The sequence below is a fragment of the Diadema antillarum genome, unplaced genomic scaffold (genome assembly GCF_040938485.1).
Source record: "Diadema antillarum isolate AM-2024a unplaced genomic scaffold, OU_Dant_1.0 scf00000211, whole genome shotgun sequence".
Classification (NCBI taxonomy): Eukaryota; Metazoa; Echinodermata; class Echinoidea; order Diadematoida; family Diadematidae; genus Diadema; species Diadema antillarum.
The window spans coordinates 188,900-210,466 of record NW_027271100.1 but is presented as its reverse complement, the minus strand read 5'-3'; the positions used below and the strand labels follow the sequence as shown (position 1 = coordinate 210,466).

At 38.7% G+C, this 21,567-nt stretch overlaps 1 protein-coding gene across 1 annotated transcript in view; it reads left to right on the top strand.

Annotated features, from left to right (window-relative positions):
* The window catches only part of LOC139724335 (uncharacterized), an 88,783-nt gene that overhangs the window by 64,890 nt on the left and 2,326 nt on the right, over positions 1-21,567 (top strand). The window contains exons 5-8 of the mRNA XM_071635478.1: positions 15,638-15,834; positions 17,695-17,874; positions 18,626-18,740; positions 20,345-20,522. Coding sequence (XP_071491579.1) covers positions 15,638-15,834; positions 17,695-17,874; positions 18,626-18,740; positions 20,345-20,522 — 670 coding nt within the window. The remainder of the gene's footprint in view (positions 1-15,637; positions 15,835-17,694; positions 17,875-18,625; positions 18,741-20,344; positions 20,523-21,567) is intronic.

Here is a 21,567-nt window from a genome sequence, read left to right as displayed (position 1 = left end):
TTTAAGTTTCTGTTGGTTGCATGAAAATGAAACATCACAGAATTTTTTAATGCTCGTTGTGAATCTATCTTTTTTTTTACATTCCTTTGGTTTAATGTGTTGTTCTGGGACTTTTTGTCAAGAATATCCATTTAAAAATATGTTATGACAGTTATGCCTAGTCAGCATTTCACATCACATTGATTTTAAGTGCTAGATGTAATGTGTGAATATCAATTCTTTCATATGATTTCTTCACAGTTTAGTTAATCTTCATGTTAAAGAAGCACCATGCTGTGAGTGATTCTCCCTCCCACTATCTTGAATAGATTCCCTCTCCACGGGAACAAGGGGGGGGGGGTTTCGCTTAATTCAAATGGGTTGGAGAGCCCTATTTTTCAGCTTGTATCAGCAGTACACCATTTTACACTTGTTATTATTTATTTTTTTGATAGATGAATATGAAAAATTTGAATGTTTTTAATTGTGTTGATGGTTTTGAGGTAGACCGTGACATTTTACATGATACACAAGAAAAGGTCTTGATTGTGTCTACGTGCAAAAGTGAACATACAGCACTGAGAGGCTGACTTATAGTTTCTGATATCTTGTGCAATGCAGAACTAGATGGTGGGTAAAAAGGGGGAAACATTGATGAGATGAGAGAGGGAAATATTATTTTGATCAGGAAGGAAAGCCTGTAGCTTGTTGAGGTGGCATCAATCATTGTAAAGGTCCAGGAATTCAGAAAATGCATAGATATACCATTTTTTTTTTTCATATGATGGTGTTTCCTGCACTGCAGCGTTAGTCTCCACTCTGCAGCAGGCAAAGAAAGAAAACTAAACACAGCTTAATACAGAGGAAAGTGTGATGAATGTATAAACTCTTCCCAGTGGCTACTGTCTTCAAGACTAGTGACTAAATCACCAAAGCCTGATAATGAGCACCTCATTGTCAAATTGCAATCTCCAACAAACATGTTTCATGTTAATAAGGACTGAAGATCTTTGACTGTTACCATAAAGAAAAAAATATGACTGTTTCGTGAAGACAGTGAATAGAATGCTGTGATGCAATTTCCATGATGATTGAATTAAAAAGCAGAATGAAGCTAATACTTTTTCGTCAATCTATATCCCATGCATCTATGAGTGAAGAGTTGTAAATAGTGCTCTTAAAGGAAATCATCTTTGTATTATTATGAGAGTTTCATTCGTGAAGTGCAGTACGAGGCCCCTAATCACCCATCTAAGAGGATGAGAGTAGTCATCATCACTCAACACCACCGATAATGGACCTTTTCATAAATACCGCAAACATTTCAGATGTGACACTGGCTGATGGCCAGATCCGTACATAGTCTACTCAATTCCTTCCTTCCTTCCTTCCTTCCAGGGGGAACTCTTCACCTCCTTTCTTCATCTCATCCATCAGTTTTTATTATGATATGTCAAAGGTTACCTTATGCATTGCAAGTTAAGGCTATGATCAAGTTAATCGTTTCATGCATAAATTGTGTCTGCCTTGTTTGTATTCAGGTAGTGCGCTTGTTATAATTGACTTGCTGAAACACCCCCACATGTTGTAGAATCTTGATGATCATAATCAGCATCTCCCATGGCTTGTTGGGTCGTGAGAGTCAAGGAGTACTTCCCTTTCTATAATAGGAAAGTGATCAAGATGTTAGGATGCTGCAGCTGAAAGCATGACAAAAGAAAGCCCGGCCATGCTTTTGCATTTCAAATCATCTGGAATGTACTTGAAAACCATAATCTATGCTTGCCATTTAAGAGGAATAATTTTGGACTAAATTGCCCAGGCGGAGGAGGGGGAGGGAGTGGTGACTTGGAATTTTTAATCATTGTTGTCTTAGCAGACCTGGCACAAGTGTGTTATCATAGACACATCTCGGGTCTTCAAGTAAAAGATTGAATTTTTAGGCTTGTATGGCAAGGAGGTTTTTCTAAAACTGAGATACCTCCATGTGTTGCGGCAAAATGGAAAGATATAGTTCAGGCTACAACTTGATGAATGTTATGCTGAAGCCAAGCATTGCCACCATCATCATCATCATCATCATCAGACGATGCGGCTCTGGGGTTCGGGGGAGAAGCGACTCCCTTTGAAGCGAGTAGAGCAGCACAATTCTGTTTTCACTACGGATGTGTTGTAGCAAGGGTTAGAATCTTCACACTGGGATTTGGCAGTCATGTGCCCCTTGCAGCAATTTATTCTAATTTAAGGAAGCCATGGCTCCCATCCATCACCTTCAGTTATTTACTTTCCTTTCTAGCCTCCAGTATTTGTCTGGCAATAAAGCCCCCCTCTTCCCCCCCCCCCCCCCCCCCCACTCACACACACTTTCTTTTCTCTTTCCCACCCAGTGCCTCCTAGATGTCATCCCGACTCTTTGTTGAATAGAAATGAGACGAATGTGTTTCTGAGAATGACAGATATGATAATGAGGGGTCTTAAAGGTTTCAGTCACCTATCTCTCAGAGCATTGATGTCCTGGTTTAAATACCATCGTCTTGTTTTGTATCACTCATGCAAAGAGGTTTCACACAGGATGCCAAGCTAGTGCCTCTCAGTCTAAGCAAGAATTCATACTCAAGATGGTGCCATGTATCAGGAGGGGGGGGGGGGGGGGATGGGGAATGGAAAGATGTAGCTGTGAAAGGTCCATTGAAAAATTTAGATGAGAATCTTTCTGTATAAGTATCTATAAAACTGTTCGAGATGACAGTTGGATTGCTCCAGAGGATCTAATGTAAGGATGCTGCTAGAACAAATCACAGCACAGATTATAACCTTACATTGAAAATTCAACTGGCTCACCGTGGAAGAAAGACAAACATACAAACAACAAACAAACAAACAAATGAAGTGCCTCAGTTATAAGACAGCACATGTACTCTCAACAAAGAGGGTAATGCGAGACTGATTATGCCTAGCAGCCTCGTCCAAATGTGGGCCAGGTTGAATATTTCATGACTGTGGTGGAGTGAAATTATGAGACGTACAGCTTTTGGAACTCCGCAGCGGTGGCATGATCATGCAGGTTGGGAAATAAAGTTACCCCCGTCTCGTTAATGGCATGCAGTTTAAATGGGAATGTTGTGCAGTGGGATTCAACATCCTCTATGTAACATCACAGGGATGAATTCTACATTGTGAGAATACTTGAATACTGCATGTATGCTCACCTTCAGAGGTTGATACCCTTTATATCCTGTTAGCCTGTTGAACATGAGTGTGTGGCTAGAATTAAGAAAAAGTAGGTGATTAATGCCAGGTTTAAGAGCTCTGCTCTTCTCCATGATTAAAATTTGCACCTGTTGATATTAAGCTCATAAAAGTAATACTGACATGCAAAATAATGACAATACTCCAGAGTTTTGATAAGTTTTTCTTTGGTTGGAAAAGCCCTCAGAAATTGTAGTTGGGAAATGAATTTACAAAGAATAAACTTAGACTCTTCAGGTACATGTACAGCTCAGTAGCAACCCCTTCCCCATATGAAACATGCGTGGAAGGGCAACAACTTCTGTTTATAAGGCCGGTCAAACATTGAAATGAATTCATCCACAAATAAATTGTGGGGATCGTATTTACATTTATATTGAGCTCCTGATGTTGTCAAGGAATATGTAGATTATTACAAGTCAAGCTTCTTTAAATGACAGTGGCATTATGATGTGGTAGTGATACTCGGCGCACACGATAGAGCACAACCCTATATAACTCCAGATCTAAAACTTACATCTGTAGTTTAATATATTTCTTCATCATGAAGTATGCTTCTCTATAAGGGAAAATGAAGAATGGCTGATAATATTGATACATTATTGCTGTCATTAATTCATCAAGGACAAAATGCAAAGAGTAAATCAGTATTTAGAAATTACTTCACTGTAACAAGCAGCACATGGGCATTGAAATGAGATGCAGTTGAAAGTATTTAGATGCCAGTGATTGTGTATGAGAAAATCTGGAATCAGGATTGAACAATTTCTGTTTTATCTTAACCTGAGTATACATTGTAATTACAGTTAAACTGGAAAAAACAACAACAAAAAAGTGAACACAAATGTGGCAAATTGATATTATGTTCAGAAAATTATATGTAGCATGCCAGCAATGAAACTAATGTAATTTTGAACAGAGTGCTGCCAAAATGTCTGTATTACACTATAGAATGTTGACAGCTCAGTGTTTTTCATATATATTTTATTTCAACATTTTTTTTCTTTTAGATATGTTTCATGTGAGTTTTTTCCCAGTTTGTGCTGCTGCATGCATGCACTGCTTAGATTACAGTTTGCAGCTCAATAAAAAAGAATGAAAGAGAGAAAAGTGAAGCCTCCATCTATTTAGTCTGCCACCCTGTCGTGTTTGGAGATCCCGGCAGCAATGGCGATCAATAAATTAGAGATCACAATGTTAGTCGGCGCGTGTCTTCAGTACTTCTGCTATTACATGCTCCCGCACTCGCGAGGTTACGGTCTCCAAAATATGTACATATCTCCGTTTTACCTCGTAGGATGTAGTTCTTATCATGATGTTTATGTTGAATGCTACACACAGTTTGCTGGTGGATAGTCTCACAGTTCAGACTCGCATGTTGCACCACAGGCAACTACTTGTAGTGCAACATGTTTTGTAGCATTATGTGTGATTACTATTAGCTTAATTCATTGCCTTATCAACAACTGATGGAGTCATGGAAATATAGACGTAATTTATATCAATCTTCAAAAAAGTTTAAACACAGAGTACATGTGAAGCTTTAGGGTATTGGGTGTGTGGAGTGATAGCCAAGTGAGGTAACTTTTTGTCCTTTAATTAGTGATGATTGGCAAAGTGAAGATATGTAGTAATTAAGGTTCATGATACAGCCCAAGACACAACTCTATGTGCACTTTGTTCACTGAAGAACAAATGTTACTTGCTCAATCTCTACACCTAAGAAAACCATAATTAAAGCACAAGATAATCAAGCAGAGGGGTGAAGATGTGGTATGATTTATCTTCATTTTGTCTCCCTCTGTACAAGTGAAATTTGTTAGATCACAACTGCTGATTTACATTTCAGACATGTCTATCAAAAAATGTAGATCAGCAAATGCAACTTACAAATTCATATCTACAGAGGGAGACAAATTGAAGAAAAAATCACACCACAAAACCAGAATTTTCAGCAAAATTTGCAGATAGAGAAATACTTGAACTTGAGAAAAATTTGAGGCTTGGGATGGAAAAAGAAAACGGGCTCTGGTATTTCCTATTACAGTATTCATATTGGGGCAAACTCTGACTCTAAAGGTATCAGTTTGACTCGAACTTCCCTGGGACGGAGACACAATGTGCTGATCAGTCATTGGCTGTTGAGACGTGCCCAGTCTGCAGCTATAGGCTGCTTGATGTGATGACGATTTGACAGTGCTGTGTAACCATGGCAACTTTTCAGGTTAATCATTACCCTAGATATGGAGAATCTTCAAGATATATGAGCATTATAGTGAGCAAGTGACTGATTTGATCCTACAAGGTTGGAATTTTTCTTGTCTAGTAACTGTGATGTATGTGCTGTCTTTGTTTTTTAAATACAAGTAGTAAACTGGATAGGCCTCCACACATTTTGTGCATTATTCAGCAAAGTGACATGCATTTCAGATCAGCATCTTGACTGAGGGTAGTGTCCAAAATGCAGGAATGTACGTCAGAGGGACAATGGCCATAGGGACTGATTATTTGCAGTTGGGGTCATACAGTTGGCTGTTCAAATACTGGGCAGAGAGGTACGTCCACTAGCTCGTGATGGTACTTTCAATAGAAGCGCATGTGCCTGCATTTTCAACCCCCAAAATAGCTCATATTGCGCACGGATGCCTGGTACGATTGATGCTGGGGTACAATTGCTGAAATGAAGTTAGCATTGAGTTGATCTGAGTGAGCATAATCACATTACATGACAAAGGCTTTCGAAGTTATCAATGGACACGGAAAGCCCCAAACCTTACTTGTCATTTGAAAAATTGAGATGTAATATGCATTCACTGACAGAAAGGCATTCAAATTCTCTTTCATTCTCTCCTTTCTTCATCAATCCGATAGAGACCTGCCAAGTATTTTTGTTTTTAAGATGATGTCTAGTTTGTGCTCACATTTGGAGGACCTTTTTTTTTTTTGCCCCCATGCTGTCCCCAAGAGCTTGGTGCAGTGATGTTTGTTAGTATTCCTACAATTTAGTAACTTTCAATCTTCACCGGCAGAGGGATCATGCATGGCCTTATGGCTCTCCACCTGAGGGATGTCAGGTGAAGGGGGGGGGGGGGGGGGGGGGGGGGGGGGCGGCACAGGGGAGAGTGGGGTGGGGGGATCAAAAAGAAAATGCTCCACTTTTTCAAACTCTCGGGATTGATAGTAATTCATGGTTACTTGTATAATGATGATGTGTTGAGTAACAGTGTTGTACATGTGGCAGTGGAATTTTCAGCTCAACTGTGTCAGTCTATTCAAGAAGTGAAGTTTTCTCGCCAACTTCTTGTCTGCACATTGAATCTCCCCCCCCCCCCCCCTCCCCTCCACACACTCACATTGGATCTTAAATGGGTTTTTTTTTTTACTACATTCCATGCCTTTGTTCAAATCAATTTGGAAGAGGGGAGGAATGCCAGTGTAATAGGAGAGACCATGCCAAACAGTGTTGTATGCACCAATATGCTTCTGATTTGATTATCACCAATCACAATGGGCAGTGGTTTAGGTGAATGCACTCTTTTTTTCTTTTCTTTTTTTTTAAAGCCAGGATGGTTAGCCTTTCTTCAATCCTGCTCCATGTATATCTACAGAGTGGAAGCTCACTTTGTATAACCATAGATTGCCATAATCTTAATTATTTGCACTGTCTCTGTATTCATACTGGTTGTTTTTTACACTCCAGTGCATCTATGAGCCTACAGTGTGGGTGCTTTTTTGTTTGGCAAAATGTAACTATTATTATTATTATTATCCAGTTAATGATAATGATACATTCTTGTTCAGATTGAATTACGAGTAAAGTTTCAACTATCTGTGACACAGCACTGCAAAATTTGTGGTCAATATTCACTCTGTAGTATTAATTGTATATCTATTGTATGAATTTTTAAAGTTTTAGTGTGATGCCATCTGGAAGTGGCGACACTGAAACTTTAAAAATCAATAACTTTTGAACAGATTGAACTTTCACTGATGTGCTCTATTAATTATTGCTGCATTCACTCAATAAGCCAGTTCGGGGTTCCAGTTTGAGCATGAGCAGAAAAAGGTCATTTGTACTGAGAGATAGGTTGGTTTTTAATTTCACTGAGATAAGCATCTGTAATGCTATGATTATTCATGGATCCTTATAAATGGTGCCTGCCAGTACATCCACCTGACAGCAAGCCTGGTATTTGGCAATGTTAACAAAAAAGTTTGTTAATGTATTCAAAACAGCACAATGAAGTAGATGCTTCCCAAAGTATTGATTAACTAACCATTCAGTCACTTCATCTACACAGGTTCATTCTTTGTTAGACTATGAGTTCCATAAATTGCTATGTTGGGCAATCTGCTGCATGATGTCGCTTTGAATTGAGTGAAGTGCCTAACCAACTGAGAAAAATGAAAGGTCATTTGTACCCATGTGCACATGAGCTATCTCTGAACTGGCTTATTCACACATATATTTAAGTGAACTTGTCCTTTAACAATGGAAGGAGTCTTGTTGAGTGTAAAACAACCTACAGAGATCAATAGAAACAGAGACAAGGGACTGTATGCTGATTGCAGGATGTAAGGTATCCATGTGTGGCTCTCAGTCTGGAGGCAAGAATACATGAATGTGGGCACATTATCCCTTAATGTGCCCAGGCTTTTAGCTTCGATATCTTGCCAAGAGTTTCCATCAGCATTCCACAGTCCATCCAAACTTTACCTAGAGTTGAAGTTACAAACCCATTCAAGTGTAGCAATGTGCCTCTTTTTACAACAGAATGGTCATATTGACACAGTAGGAATTAGGTAGAGTATGCAGTCTGCCTGCATTACAGTTACTTTCCAGATAACTGTTCCAGTTGGCACAGAAAGTCACTCTAGCCAAGCAACAAACAAACCACATTAAGAGTTAGAAGTGTGTACCCATTGTTTAACCTGTGTATCTGAGGCCCTGATCTAAAGTAGATGTGGTATTAGCCACACAAGACTCAAAGGAGTAAATTGAGGGAACTGAGATCATGCCAGTTCTCTATGAGTGATGATAAGGAGCAGTAAATTTTTATAGTTTCAGTTCCAGCCTCTCACTGCATTGATTTCCATCAATATAAATGGATTTAAAGATTAGATTACATTTAATGAACATGAGTTCTCTTTGCATGTAGACTTGAAAAGATCTCAAGTGTGTTTTGGTCTTGTGAAGTCTCCTAAATGAGATTTTGATTGTTAATATCTCCAGTAATGTATTTTTTCACAAATCTATTTGGTTTCTGCTCAGCTATGCAACTCTTGGTTCTTCGAAATTTCAACAACAACAACAAGATATTATTACTAATGGCCATGATCAGGATTTCCTTGATGCCAAACCCCAGTTTATCACCATCCAAGTAGTCATAGGGCACTAATTTAACGATGCTAGCAACCAGTCCACCCAGACTTGCAGAGAAGAACGGGAAGAGGGGAACTGAATGAAAAGGCCAGGGAAGAGAATTGCTTGGACTTTCTCTCAATTATTCTTACAGAGTGAATTGGGTCGAGGGATGGTTGATGGGAACTGAAGTGACAGAAGCTGGAGGTAAACAGTGCCTGTACTCTTTCTGGAATGATTGATGAACAAAGGGACAAAACATGCATCATTTGTTTACAAACTGATGCTGAAATCTGCAGTAAACGCTGTCAAGATTGTTTGGGTGAAAGGGTGTGTACAGTTCTGGTCGAGGTGAGGATTAGCTTTTAACGTTTTTGCAAGATATTCAGAAACCACTCTATAAGATGTCAAAGAGCATGCAATTTTAAGGGGTATCAAAAGTTTATTTGATGAAAAATCAGTTTTGATATGGCTGAGATATCCAAAAACAAAATGAAACAAAGAGATCCTAATAAAAGGCATGGCCTGTCACCTTTTATTATTATCACTTTTTTGGATATCTTAGCCATTTAAAAACCAATTTTCACCAAATAAACGTTGAATCCTTCTTAAAATTACATGCTCTTTCATATTTCTTAAGAGGTTTCTCATGATCTCACTAGGAATGTTCAAAACATGAATCCCCACCTCAACCAGTACTGTACAGTCCCTTTAAAGTTTGGCAAGATACGCTATCATTGACTCCTTTTTCTTTTCTTTCTTTCTTTCTTTTTTTTTTTTTTTGCTGCAGAATATTCTAGTCAAGTGTAGTTGCAAGGATCTGCAAGTGTACAATGTATTTTGTGAAAGCATGCAGCTATCAGAAATGATTGAGGAATTTAAGATAATCATAGAGAAAATTATAGAAGTTTTGTGCAAACTTGCTTTCATTAAAATCCAACTCACTCATGTGGTATTGCAGGTTTATGAAAAATGATGAGACTCTCAAATGCTATGCATATCCTATGCCTTTAAGTTATTAACTCAGATGGATGGTGCATTTAAATGCTAAATCATCATTGTGATTGCTAAATTTAGTATTTTCATACACACTATTGTTATTTAGTTCTTGTTATCTCAAGGTGGCCAGACAATATCATTTGTGCCCAAAGAACATTAGAAATTTTAACGAGATATATCTGTTCATCTCTCCTGTGGGTCTGTTCTGTATTTTGTCAGTTTCAACCAATATTTTGTGTTCCTGTCTTGTTCTGCTGCCAGTGTGTCGTGAAACAATGTGTGGTCTGATCTGTACAGTTTGCCATAGAGGGCTAACTACCCCTAGCACTCCCATACATGCCTACTATAAACAGCCCTAGTGCATCCAGAATGCACAAATATCATGTCTTGTCAGTGTTGGTTTTTCTGCAAGGATCGCGTCTACAATTTGTATCAGGGAAAGCATCACGCGGAAAATGTCGGCAAGAAAGAAAGTGAAGCAAGCTTGTATGGCCTTGTGTAATCAGCTGTCAATCACACAGCCATGGGGTGTGGCTAACTGTCTGCTGGGGGTGAGGATGTGTTAGTTGAATTCTCGCTATCGCCAATGATGTATAAAGTACGCCGATGTGGCTTTTTCGTCAAGATTTAGTGCACTTCGTAGCAAGGGCACTTCCGGCGTGGGGCATAATTTGCACAGCGCTAGCGTGTGCGTACGTGTACCTTACCTATAGCGCCGCGCCGACCACGGAGCCAGCGAGTGGCCAGGCCTGTCATACTTGTACACTGTAGTCCCCGCATGCATTGCCCTAGAAAACAGGAAACAGGAAGTACACATAGAATACAGTCGGTTTTGTGTGTAAATAGCATTAGTCACGTATCACGCGCTTACGAACGGAAGTGACTTTGCTACCGGACTATCCCATAATGCACCGTAAATGACGCTTAAATCAACATCCAGGTACTTTTTACGTCATTGGCGATAGCGAGAGTTAAAGGGAAGGAAAGATACCTATAGACTGGTGATACCCAGTACTCCTTTCTCCAGAGCAACATTGCCTGTGTATGACACTCCTGAGATTTTTGTGTAGTATGAAAATTTGGTCCCAGTCCAAATGATTCAACCAACAAAAAAAAAAAAAACAACACACACACACACACACACGCAAAACAAAACAAAACAAAACCAAAGGCGTTGTGTTTGTACTGGTTAGATTTGGAGGGAGTCAGATCTGTGATAAGTTAAGCAGTGTTGATGTGATTTTCTTTTGGTGAGTCTGTTCATGCTCTTTGGGTATTGTTATTTTTAAAATATAGAAACAGTTTAGTTAAGAAATTTGTTGGATTATCACAGTTTAGACATTGAGCTGCATCTACCTCCATGGTTTAGAATAGCAGGAGCTTTGAAGTAGACTTTATGCAGACACTCACACAAATGCAGCAGCAGAACAAATTCTATATATTCATCTACACCTCATACCTCACTTATTCTCAATAATCAAATAGATTGCTAAAATAAGAGGCAGTAGCCTGTTGAAGTTTTCTGGTTGTGTCCTGAAAATCTGTGCACTATTTTTCTGTTGAGCTGTTTCATTGGTATATGCAGAGCCACCCAGTCAAACATGGCTGTTGCTCAAACATCATCACATACAATGTATGATATGTTGAGGAACAGACGGTGCATGTTGGTGCATGTTGAGCTCTAATCCCAAAAACATTGGCAGTCTGTGTTTGAAAGCTGTCAGTATGGGGGATGTAGTCTAAACATACTTGAGACAAATGACTCTTGAGACATGTATCATCAGACAGCAAGGGAGAGAGCAGGGATTTGAGAGAATAGCAGAGAGGCGGAGAAGCCATATATGCTGCTAGAAATATAAAGAGATCATGAGCTTTGTGGTGAAGAGTGAGCCTTTGTAAGCTATGTCATCAGTAAGCGGTACGCTGTGAAAAGAAACATTACATGGTTTGAAGCGAGTGGTTCTGTTGGATCAGTACACAGGAAATTAGGTTCCTACAGTAATTTGAGACCAATCATTAGAGAGTTAGATGAGAGAAGACCGGTATACTAAGATGAGATGTTGAGAAGACAACATCATTGCTCATCATGTCAGTGTCGTTGATTCTTTATAAATCATAAGTATGCTGGGGAAAATTTGATCTTGGGTACAAACTGTAAGAGGCAGATGACCAGAGAAAGACTGCCATATTAAAGGCATAGAAACAAAAACCCAGCATTAGGGCTTTGAAATAGTTCTAAATTATGAGCTAGGGATAGAGACAACCACTGTAAAAAAAATTTGAATCAGTAAATCAATGTTAAGTATTGTTAAATTTACAAATTGTGAACAATAGTTGTAATAACATTTTATCCAGACTAAACCGTCTGCAGTTACAGTTTATTAAGAAAAATACTGATATCTCCTTGTATTTTAGGCTTTATTGCAAATATTTTATATGGTAGGATGTTTTGTGGTACAACAGACCTACTCATATGCATCAAATGTGATATCTTGAACATTTTTTAAATCACTGCTCCCAAAGGTAAACTGGACCTTTAAAGCCATATTCACAGCATCAGTCAAAGATAAAATCTGTGCTGCATTTCATGAAGAGATGTTAGGATAGCAACTCTTGCTGGAATGGCAAATTTCATGGTAATGACAAGAATCCAGTGTCCTGATTCACAGATCGGCAGTTGCTATGGAAAGATGCTATAGCAAGACTTGCCATCATAACATCTTTTATTGAATAGGGCCCAGGGCTCCACCCAGGAGCAACTGACTCTGCTGAAGGTAATTCCAGTGGGATACTCTCAGTTCATCATTATGTGACATTCAGCAGTGTAATGTGGGTTTAGTCAAACACCAGCAACTGTTATGTGTTCATGTGATAGTGGACTATATAAAATGTTAGTTACTCCATAGGCAGAATGTTATAGGCGATGTTTTCTCACATGTGGGCAAAACATGTATGTATATTTTTCTTTCATTTCATTTATTTCCACATCTAATAAGAAGCATTTACAAAGAATGCAAGAACTGTACATATTACAATAAATAGCAAACAAAGGAAGCAGCAGTAAAAAGAGTAAAGGCACACATTCGTGCATGGGTGCAATTTGAAACACACTAAAGCTGCATAAAAATTGTGCCTAGCTGGCTAGCTGTGGGCTTGTTGGCAGTGCTACAAAAAAAGGCTGCTACTGAATATATAAGTTGAAGGCAGGTAATTCTCTCAAAATACTTTGACTAACTCATAGTGATATAGCAGGTGATGACTAAATTGTTGTTGGGAATATACAGAAAGATCCATATCTCATGGATTTGAAATCTTATTTTAGAAAGGTTATAAGTCCTTTAACTTTGTTTCAAGACTCATAACCTCTTCCAATACTGTATAAGTGGTTTCTTTCGCGGTGGTTTTATTTTCGCGCTTTGCGCGCTTTGAGGTTGAACCGCGAATTTAACATCACGCGAAAATGTTTTGAACTCGTGGCTTGTTACAACGCTATCATTACCGACCGCGAATTTAAACACACACGAAAAAGTCGGCACCGATGGAAACCGCGAAAGTTTCTGTACGCGAAAGAAACCACTTTTACAGTAATAGGTCTGATCCTTCAGATGGATTATTTTCTATCTACCATCCTATGCAAGTCTTCATCTTTACAAACTTTGATCTGTTCTGTGGTGAGAAGGGTCTTTCTTTCAAAGAATTCACCAACAACAAGACAAAAGTCAGTAGATCTGTAATCATTAAAGGACAAGTTCACCTTCATAAACATAAGGATTGAGAAAATGCAACAATATTAGTAGAACACATCAGTGAAAGTTTGAGGAAAATTGGACAATCGATGCAAAAGTTATGAATTTTTTAATTTTTTGTGTTGGAACCGCTGGATGAGGAGACTACTACAGCTTGTGAGTCATATGCGTACAACAGTATAAAGAAAATGTAAAAGAAAATTCAACATATTTTCACTTTTTTCGCATAATAAAAGAGCACTTGACTTGCCTCTTTCTTAAGGCAGGGGGAATAATATTACCCGTAACATTTGTCGGTAACGAGTCAGAGGAATGTGTACTTTTTTCAAAAGATGGAATTTTGTGAAATTCTCTTTATATTTTCCTTATATTGTTGTACGCATGTGACATCTAAGTTATTCATACACTGCAGTAGTCTTCTCATCCAGCGAGTACTGCACAAAAACTTCAAAAATTCATAACTTTTGAACGGATTGTCTGATTTTCCTCAAACTTTCAATGATGTGTTCTACTAATATTGCTACATTCTCTCAATCCTTATGTTTATGAAGGTGAACTTGTCCTTTAAGTTTATTTCTTTTTCTGTATAACAATTTAGAAAACTTAATCATGTGCCTGTGTGATTCTTATTGCACAAATTTTGTTTTACTTGCAAAAAATGGTACAATTCTGTTTTATATCAGAGTGATAGAAGCCAAATGTTGACAAAGCTTAGAATATTACTTGAAGGACTTTTTGATTTAAAAAAAAAGTCTATCCTTGCCCTTTGTCTGATGAATATTGTTTGAAATATGATGAACATTTCCCTAAATGTTTGAAAAAATTGATATTTTGACTGTATTACCAAATTAAATTCTTCAATCCCATTTCAAACGTTCATATAGGTAATCTTATACACGATTACCTATCATTCTTTTTTTTTTTTTTTTTTTTTTGAGGGGGTGAATATTTTTAAGCAAAAGGATTTTGCTCAACGGATTCATCAAATGCATACGTGTTAGTATGATCAAGTGTTCTGGTGTAGATGCTTGCCTTGTCAAACTTAAACCAGGATCACCTTTTCATTACCGCTGTTGACTAATGGGGCTCCTGATGTTATGGTGATAGCTGTCTTCAATATTGCCTTCAGACAATTTAAATGAAGAGGATGGAGCAAGAATAGCTCTTGCTGTGCCATAAAGTATCAGCATGGACTTTGGGGAGGGAAGATGTCCTTGTTTCCATACTGTACTTCCTGTGTCCATCTCAAGAATGGAAAGTTATTTCTGTCCTCTCTCACGATCAATTGCAGTTCAAGTAAATAAATGTAATTCCCATTATTTCAACTCCTCCACAGGGTCGTCAGGGAGAGGTCTAGGTTTCTTGAGTAATCCCTTTAGCTTGTCTCCTGCCGTATTTAATGTCTGACTGTTGTATGAGGATGAAGTCATGCTGAGTTTGGCACGCTTTGTCTAGATACCTTGGCATTTTGTGCTGAGGGTGTGTATAATAGGAAAGATGTAAGATGGTTATTGCTTGGTTGTTTGAAGGCAGACTTTTGCATTGTCTGAGCTTATATTTGGAATGTATTTAACTTCCTCTAGATGTACAAAGTGTACGGTATGTAGTATTTGAGTCGACTATGGAAAAATATGGTTGTAGATGTTTGCAATAATTCTACAAAAACTGCAGTATGACATAGGCTCCATGAGAGAACACAACCATGATTGTACACCACATATTTACATGTATCTCTTTGTATCATGTAAAGGCAATTGTGGCTGGTGGTGAGATGTTGGTGAATAGCTTTTTTTGCCAGATGTTTGCTGGATCAAATCAATTTTTGCAGGTTGCTTGGGCAATCATAAATCACAATGTAACCAATTAAACGTTTGAGCACTTGTCCTATATCATGGAGACCTTGCCTTACTTGTAATGCCCTACCTGTGTGGCATGGCTTCATGGTATCAATAAATGAAAATTTCACACAAATTATGAACTTGAGCTCATTGGTGATACAAATGTCTAGTTTTAGCAACATTTTCCATGAGTCAGATTTTGAAACCAGTCCATCAAAGCTGTGCTGTAGATGATAAAACTTCTTTTATGTCTCTTATCTTATCCCCATCTCTCTCTTTCTTGCTTCACTCTCTATTCCCGTCTATCCTCTTCTCTTTCCCTTTCTTCTCTCTTGTCTTTCTCTTTTTTCTCTGTCTTCTATCCTGTCCCTCTCTGTCTCTTCCTTTTTCCCTTTTTTCTCTCATTTCTTGCACTTTCACTTCAACTCTCTCCATCCCTCTACGGTTGACTATCTATACTCCAGGCAAGAATGGACTAAACCTGTTAGCCCATGGGGCCCAGTCCCAGGTGTCCCACTGCCAGGCTGGTGTTGTCCAAGCCCTCACCAGGCTGGCGGACAGTCTTGGCACGGCTGCCCAGTGGTGCCAGCTCAAGAGCCAGGACTTCCTCACCAATGGGGTGGTAGGGCCATTCCTGCTCATCTGCTATGGGGACCTCAGGGTGAGTCAATCTGTGTCTCTGCGTGAGTGTGTCAGTAGACAAATAAGGCATGTAGCACAGGTCATTAGTAAAAATTATAAAATGGGCTTTAGAATCTCTGCAATCTGAGTGGTCGATCATCATGCATTGATTTTTACTGATCCATACTGAGCCATGTGTCTAGTAAAATCCGAACACATGGCTCAAGCCTTGCACAGTTTTGTAAATGTACCGGACGCACAATGGGGCAAAAAGTCAAATTTCATGTATTTATGGGCCCATTTTATAAAACGAATGATGCACAGGCCTTTTTCCGTGGATCAGTAAGAATTGGATGCTCTCGTTTAACTTTGGAGGGTAAACAGTTCCGAAGTTAAATTTGCGCATCTAATTCTCACCGATCCACCCTGTCCTGTGCATCATTTGTATATAATCCAACTGATAGTAACTTTGGACAAGTTTTTGGACTTTTCAAAAGGTATGGAGGGTGGATAATTTTAGTAATGCCCAACCAAGAATGCGCATTATTTGTTTTATAGAATAAAGACCTGATGAAATGCTGTGGCAAGATCTCTAAAGGCCAGTGCCTGCTCCATTCTAAGTGAATAGCACACACAAGCAATTCATTACGATGGGTTTGTAATTTACTGGCAATGCAGCTGAGTGCAATCGAGGGATTGTTAGTGCTGGTCATTAGTATACTAACTATTAAAAGGTCAGTTGAAAGGTCAAGTTGGGCCTTTAGGCAAAACTGAAGACTATTCACATTTTCGGGTCCATACCACCATTTTGTAATGTCTTCTAATGACAACCACCACTGATTTTCCCACTGGCTTGCCATGGACTCACATGAAGCATAGATATCTTCAGTTTCTGAACAGGAGTGTAAGGCTACAGATCATTGAAAAATAAATTTGAAATTGATCCATATTTGTGAGGTTTCGATGTGATCTATGGTTCATGCATGCAATCTCGATGTCAAACTTTAAGGTTCGAAATCTCCTAAAGAGCGGTTGGATTTGGGACGGCCCAGTGAGTGGTCAATGGTAGATTCAGTTATTGTCAGCTGCGATTGCCTCAAATCCCTCTTGAAATACAAGTAAGTTGACATCGTGGAAGTGAATATCACAAACAATTTAACTGCAACATAAATCATGCCTTCCATGAGTATGGTAAGAGAACATTGCTGTTTGTAGAAGAGAACATTGCTGTTTGTAGAAGAGTACTGCCCAGCACTTGCAGGGGAATTCCACCCAGAAACTTAGTTTGAGTGAATACCAAGTAGAAGCAGAAAATAACAGGAACAGGACAGTGAAAGTTTGAGCAAGTTCCAAATAAAACAAAAGAAATTTTTTTTTTTTTTTTAGTTGTGATCAATCAAGTACAAATTAGCATCTCTGTGGTGTAACATATGAACTCACCTTCCACTTGTTCTGTACATAAAATTCTCTAGACAAAATATATATATTTGCTTGCAGGGGTTGTACATAAAAATATTTACAATGATTGCAAGAATGGTGCATGTACAATTGGAAATCTACTTGGTGGGGAATGAAAACTTCTTATTGTGTAGTGTGTGGCAAATTGGGATGACATCATGTGTGGCATCACAGAGATGTTTATCTGTGTGTGATTCACCACAACTTTAATCAAAATTCATAACTTTCTCAGTTATGACTGGAATTTGCTCAAACTTTCACTGTCATGTGTCAGTAATATTTCTGCTTTAATTCACATAAACTAATTTTCATGGAGGAATTCCCCTTATTTGAGCCTTTGATGAATATTACTTTAGTACATGTATGCCATAAGCTTTTTTAGTGGAATGTACAGTGTAGGTATCAGTGGAAATGACAGTGTTAAACCTCTGACCCTGAGCAGGTGGTGAGTGACCACGCCATGTCTGCCCTCAAGCTGCTACCCACCCTCCGTTCTGGACTGACCACGACGCAGGGTCCGGTCAGCCCTCGGCGCCAGCAGCCCCAGATAGCCATCGCCACCTTCCATGCCAATATGGAGGCCTTGCAGCTGAGACTCAACGGTGAACTGAGCCGCCTTCAGGTAATCATGTTAACTATAAACAACCCTGTGTACATATGCCATGAAAGGCAGAAGCCCTGGACTGCAAGATATGTTGTATGTTGAAGGGCTTTTCAAAAGAATTGAATATGTTAGGGTCAAGCAGGTTGTTGATTTTGCATAAGAAATTATGAAAAATTTTAATTTCAGCTATTTCTTGAAGTGCATGGGTTGACTTTTACTGAATTAGCGATGAATTTGTGTGATTTGGTTCAAGTGTTGGTACCATAAATATCCTCCAAGGAGCTGTGGCAGTAATGATGTTTTCCAGAAGAGTCAACACGACCCTCAAACCCACCTCACACTGTGCGATATCCTGCTATATGATGGCAGAAGATTTCCAGATGGCGCACAGTGTGGGGAGATTTGCGATACAACAGCTGGTGATTTTTTAAGATTTTGCAACAGAGAGCAATGATGCTTAATATTGCTCAGTGTTGTGTTGAAACATATTGCAAGCTATCAATAATCAGAGTCACACAGTGTGAGGCCGGTCTTGCTAATCAAATTTTAGACCTTTGCAATAGTTTTGCCACAGAGATTGAAAAATTGCTGAAACTATATTCCTTTTCATGATTTAATGAAAACATATTATTGGACATCGTGAGAGAGAACACTTGAGAAATTGTTTGCTGTCTGCATTACAGCCAAAGTGATGATATGCTGTTTCCATAGCAACCCTTGCATCATCCCTTGTTTTTCCTCCTTTTGCTCTTAACTCTCAAACCTTCAGGGGCTGTCGAGTCACTGCAGTAGGCAGTTCTGCAAGGATTGTTTGAGGATCAGCGATGAGTTCTGGCCCAAGAGCATGCCGATGGGCAAGGTTTGGCGGAAGAAGACCACTGACGGTGAGATATGACAGGAATTTGCAGATGGATTATTCTGGGAGGAGAGTCGTTTGCCTGTTTTTATTATTAGAAAGTCATTACATTGGGTAGCAGGAATCATATATGCTAAAGTTGAAGTGTTCATCTCAATGTCACTTACATGCTTGCCTACCTTTCCCATTTAATAGGAACATTTCTATTTTTTAGGAAAGAAGAAACTTCATTTAATATTGTGTTCCTATTTTTGTCAACACCTACTGATAGTTACCCATATGAGATGGATGAAAGTTCCTATTTTTGCATTATTTTCTCCCAGATATTCCTTGTTCATGAATTTTAGGTTTGGCAGGTATGCACAAACACTTCACACAAATATTCAGAGTGAACCTTTAAATGTTTCATGATTCCAAGTTGATGTTTCAGTTCTGACTTGAGTTTATTTCCATTCTTCTGGGAAACATATGAGTTAAACTGTAAGCAAGAATATACCACATGGTAATATAGAAATTGATATGATAATGATATTATTTGATAAAAAACATTAAACATTGACACAGCTTTTTTACCATGTTGAATGAAACTGCCAAAATACTTTTAATATTAAAGTGCATACCCATCAACCCATATGTTCATGATGTGGATTAGCAAAATTCAACTGTGCTAGAAAACTAAACGCAGATATGAAGTGTGTGTGCTCTTAGTTTCATTGTCAATATTTTTTTCTTCAAATTCCTACATACAAAGTGTGTGAGCCTTTTAGAATCTTGTGAAAACAAGAGTAACAAGTTTGTAAGATACTTTAAAATCATGAAACAAGAGTAACAAGTTTGTAAGATACTTTAAAACCAAAAACATTGGCGGCATGAAACTCTTTTGTGAATCACAGACCATAAAAACATTATGACCCAAATTCACAAAGGTGGTACAAATGAACCATGGTTTAAACCATAGACAAAAACCATGGAGCACCAAGTGTCACGTGGGATATTTCGTTACGAAATCAGTCATTTCGTCGATAAAAAGATTATTTTGTTACGTAATGACAAAATTTTGTAATGAAATGAACATTTCGTCCACGAAATGATAACTTGGTTAACGAAACGGTAATTTTGTCAAAGAAATGACCAATTTCGTAACGAAATATTCCATGCGACACTTGGCGCTCCATGGTTTTTGTCCATGGTTTAAACCGTGGTTTCATTTGTACCACCTTCGTGAATTCCAGCCTATGAGTACCGTGGTGTACTACATGAACTAGTAATACAAAGCTTTGTTGAACATGCTGGTCGATATGAAACACACAACAAAATTGAATGCACACTATGCTAGTACAGCGGTTGCACAAGAGAATTTACACACTTGTACTTTACACAGCATTATACTGGCATTCAATGCATTATGTAGGCTAACGCTTGTGTATGTATTTTACTTTCGCGAATTTTGGCTCCTTTCAAAATTTTTAAAGCGTCATGCATGCAAACATGTCAAGTTTTACAGTATTCGAAATATGACTGAAATTGGTGCCTCAGCTTGACAAACCTGTAGATTTTTAGTGGATATAAAGAATGTAGGAGACATGGAAGGTAGGGTTGAGTGATTACTCATAGCATGTTGCCAATTTGCAGAACTCCCCAGCGTTCACAATTCCTACGCCGCCAACATCGTGGACATCCTGCTGATGCCCATTGCGGAGGGTGTGACCAAGCTGAAGACGACGGCCCAGATCACCATCATGTCCATCGCCGTCAAGACGATGCTGGAGAGCTGGATGTCCTTCATCCTCAAGGAGAAACCTAAGTTCAGGTTAGGGCGGCGTCTTGGTTCCCTTAAACATTCATCAGTCTGGAGACGTGCTAGCATTCCCTTATCCTGTATTGGTGTGCTGTCAAGGGGAGAAACTGTTCCTGATATAACAACTCTGCCTTCATCGCGTATCTCTTACCCTTAACTGTTCAAAATGTGATTGCTATTTTAGATGGGTTAGGCAACATCTTCCCTCATGATTGGATAACAGTGGCAGATCCAGAGGGGCGCACCGGGCGCGCACCCCCTCTTTGTTTTTTGTATAAAAACAAAAGAAATATAAAGAAAAAATGGGGGGCGAATGCACCCTTCTTTAATTTTGTAAAGGCGCCTCCCCTTTATAATTCCTGGATCCGCCCCTAGATAAGATATAAACTTGTCATCCCTGGAGAAAAAAAAAAAAATGTACAGGAGGGTGCATTAACATTCTTCAAAGCTAATTTGATAATCATGTATTTGGTTTTGGATAAGCTCAATTATTTGCTCACAAAATATGAATTTTTTACGCAACCAAAACAGCGCTGCAAATTTCACAAAATACAGTAATCAGAAAATTACTAAATGAATTTATGAATGTTGATGACTTCAGATTAAAAGACAACTTATAACTCAATTTAGTTTTAGAGGTAAAATCAGAATGAAGACTATCATTACAGAGCACAAAAGAGGTATTTTGTATATGGTGAAGTTTTTATTTTTCCTCATACAAAGTGTGTCTGTGTGTGTTTTAATTAAATGGGGGGGGGGGGCTGGTCCAGAAAAGGTGTCTTCAAGGTAGTTGAATGGATAAATGGTACCCACTTATTGACAAGATGCCTTACTAAATGGGATGTTTCTTCACCATTGTCTGGCTGATGTCTCCTTTTCCTCATCATTCTTTTATCTTTGGAGTGTTTTCCATCATTCTGTAAATATTTAACTGAACCATTGAACAGAAGTCTGGAATTTCGAGTGAGGCGCGTTTCGGCTTGGAGGACTTAAAAGCGTTAGAGATTGATGACGGTGGCGTGTTTAGATAAGCGTGATGCTTATGTGACATTTACTG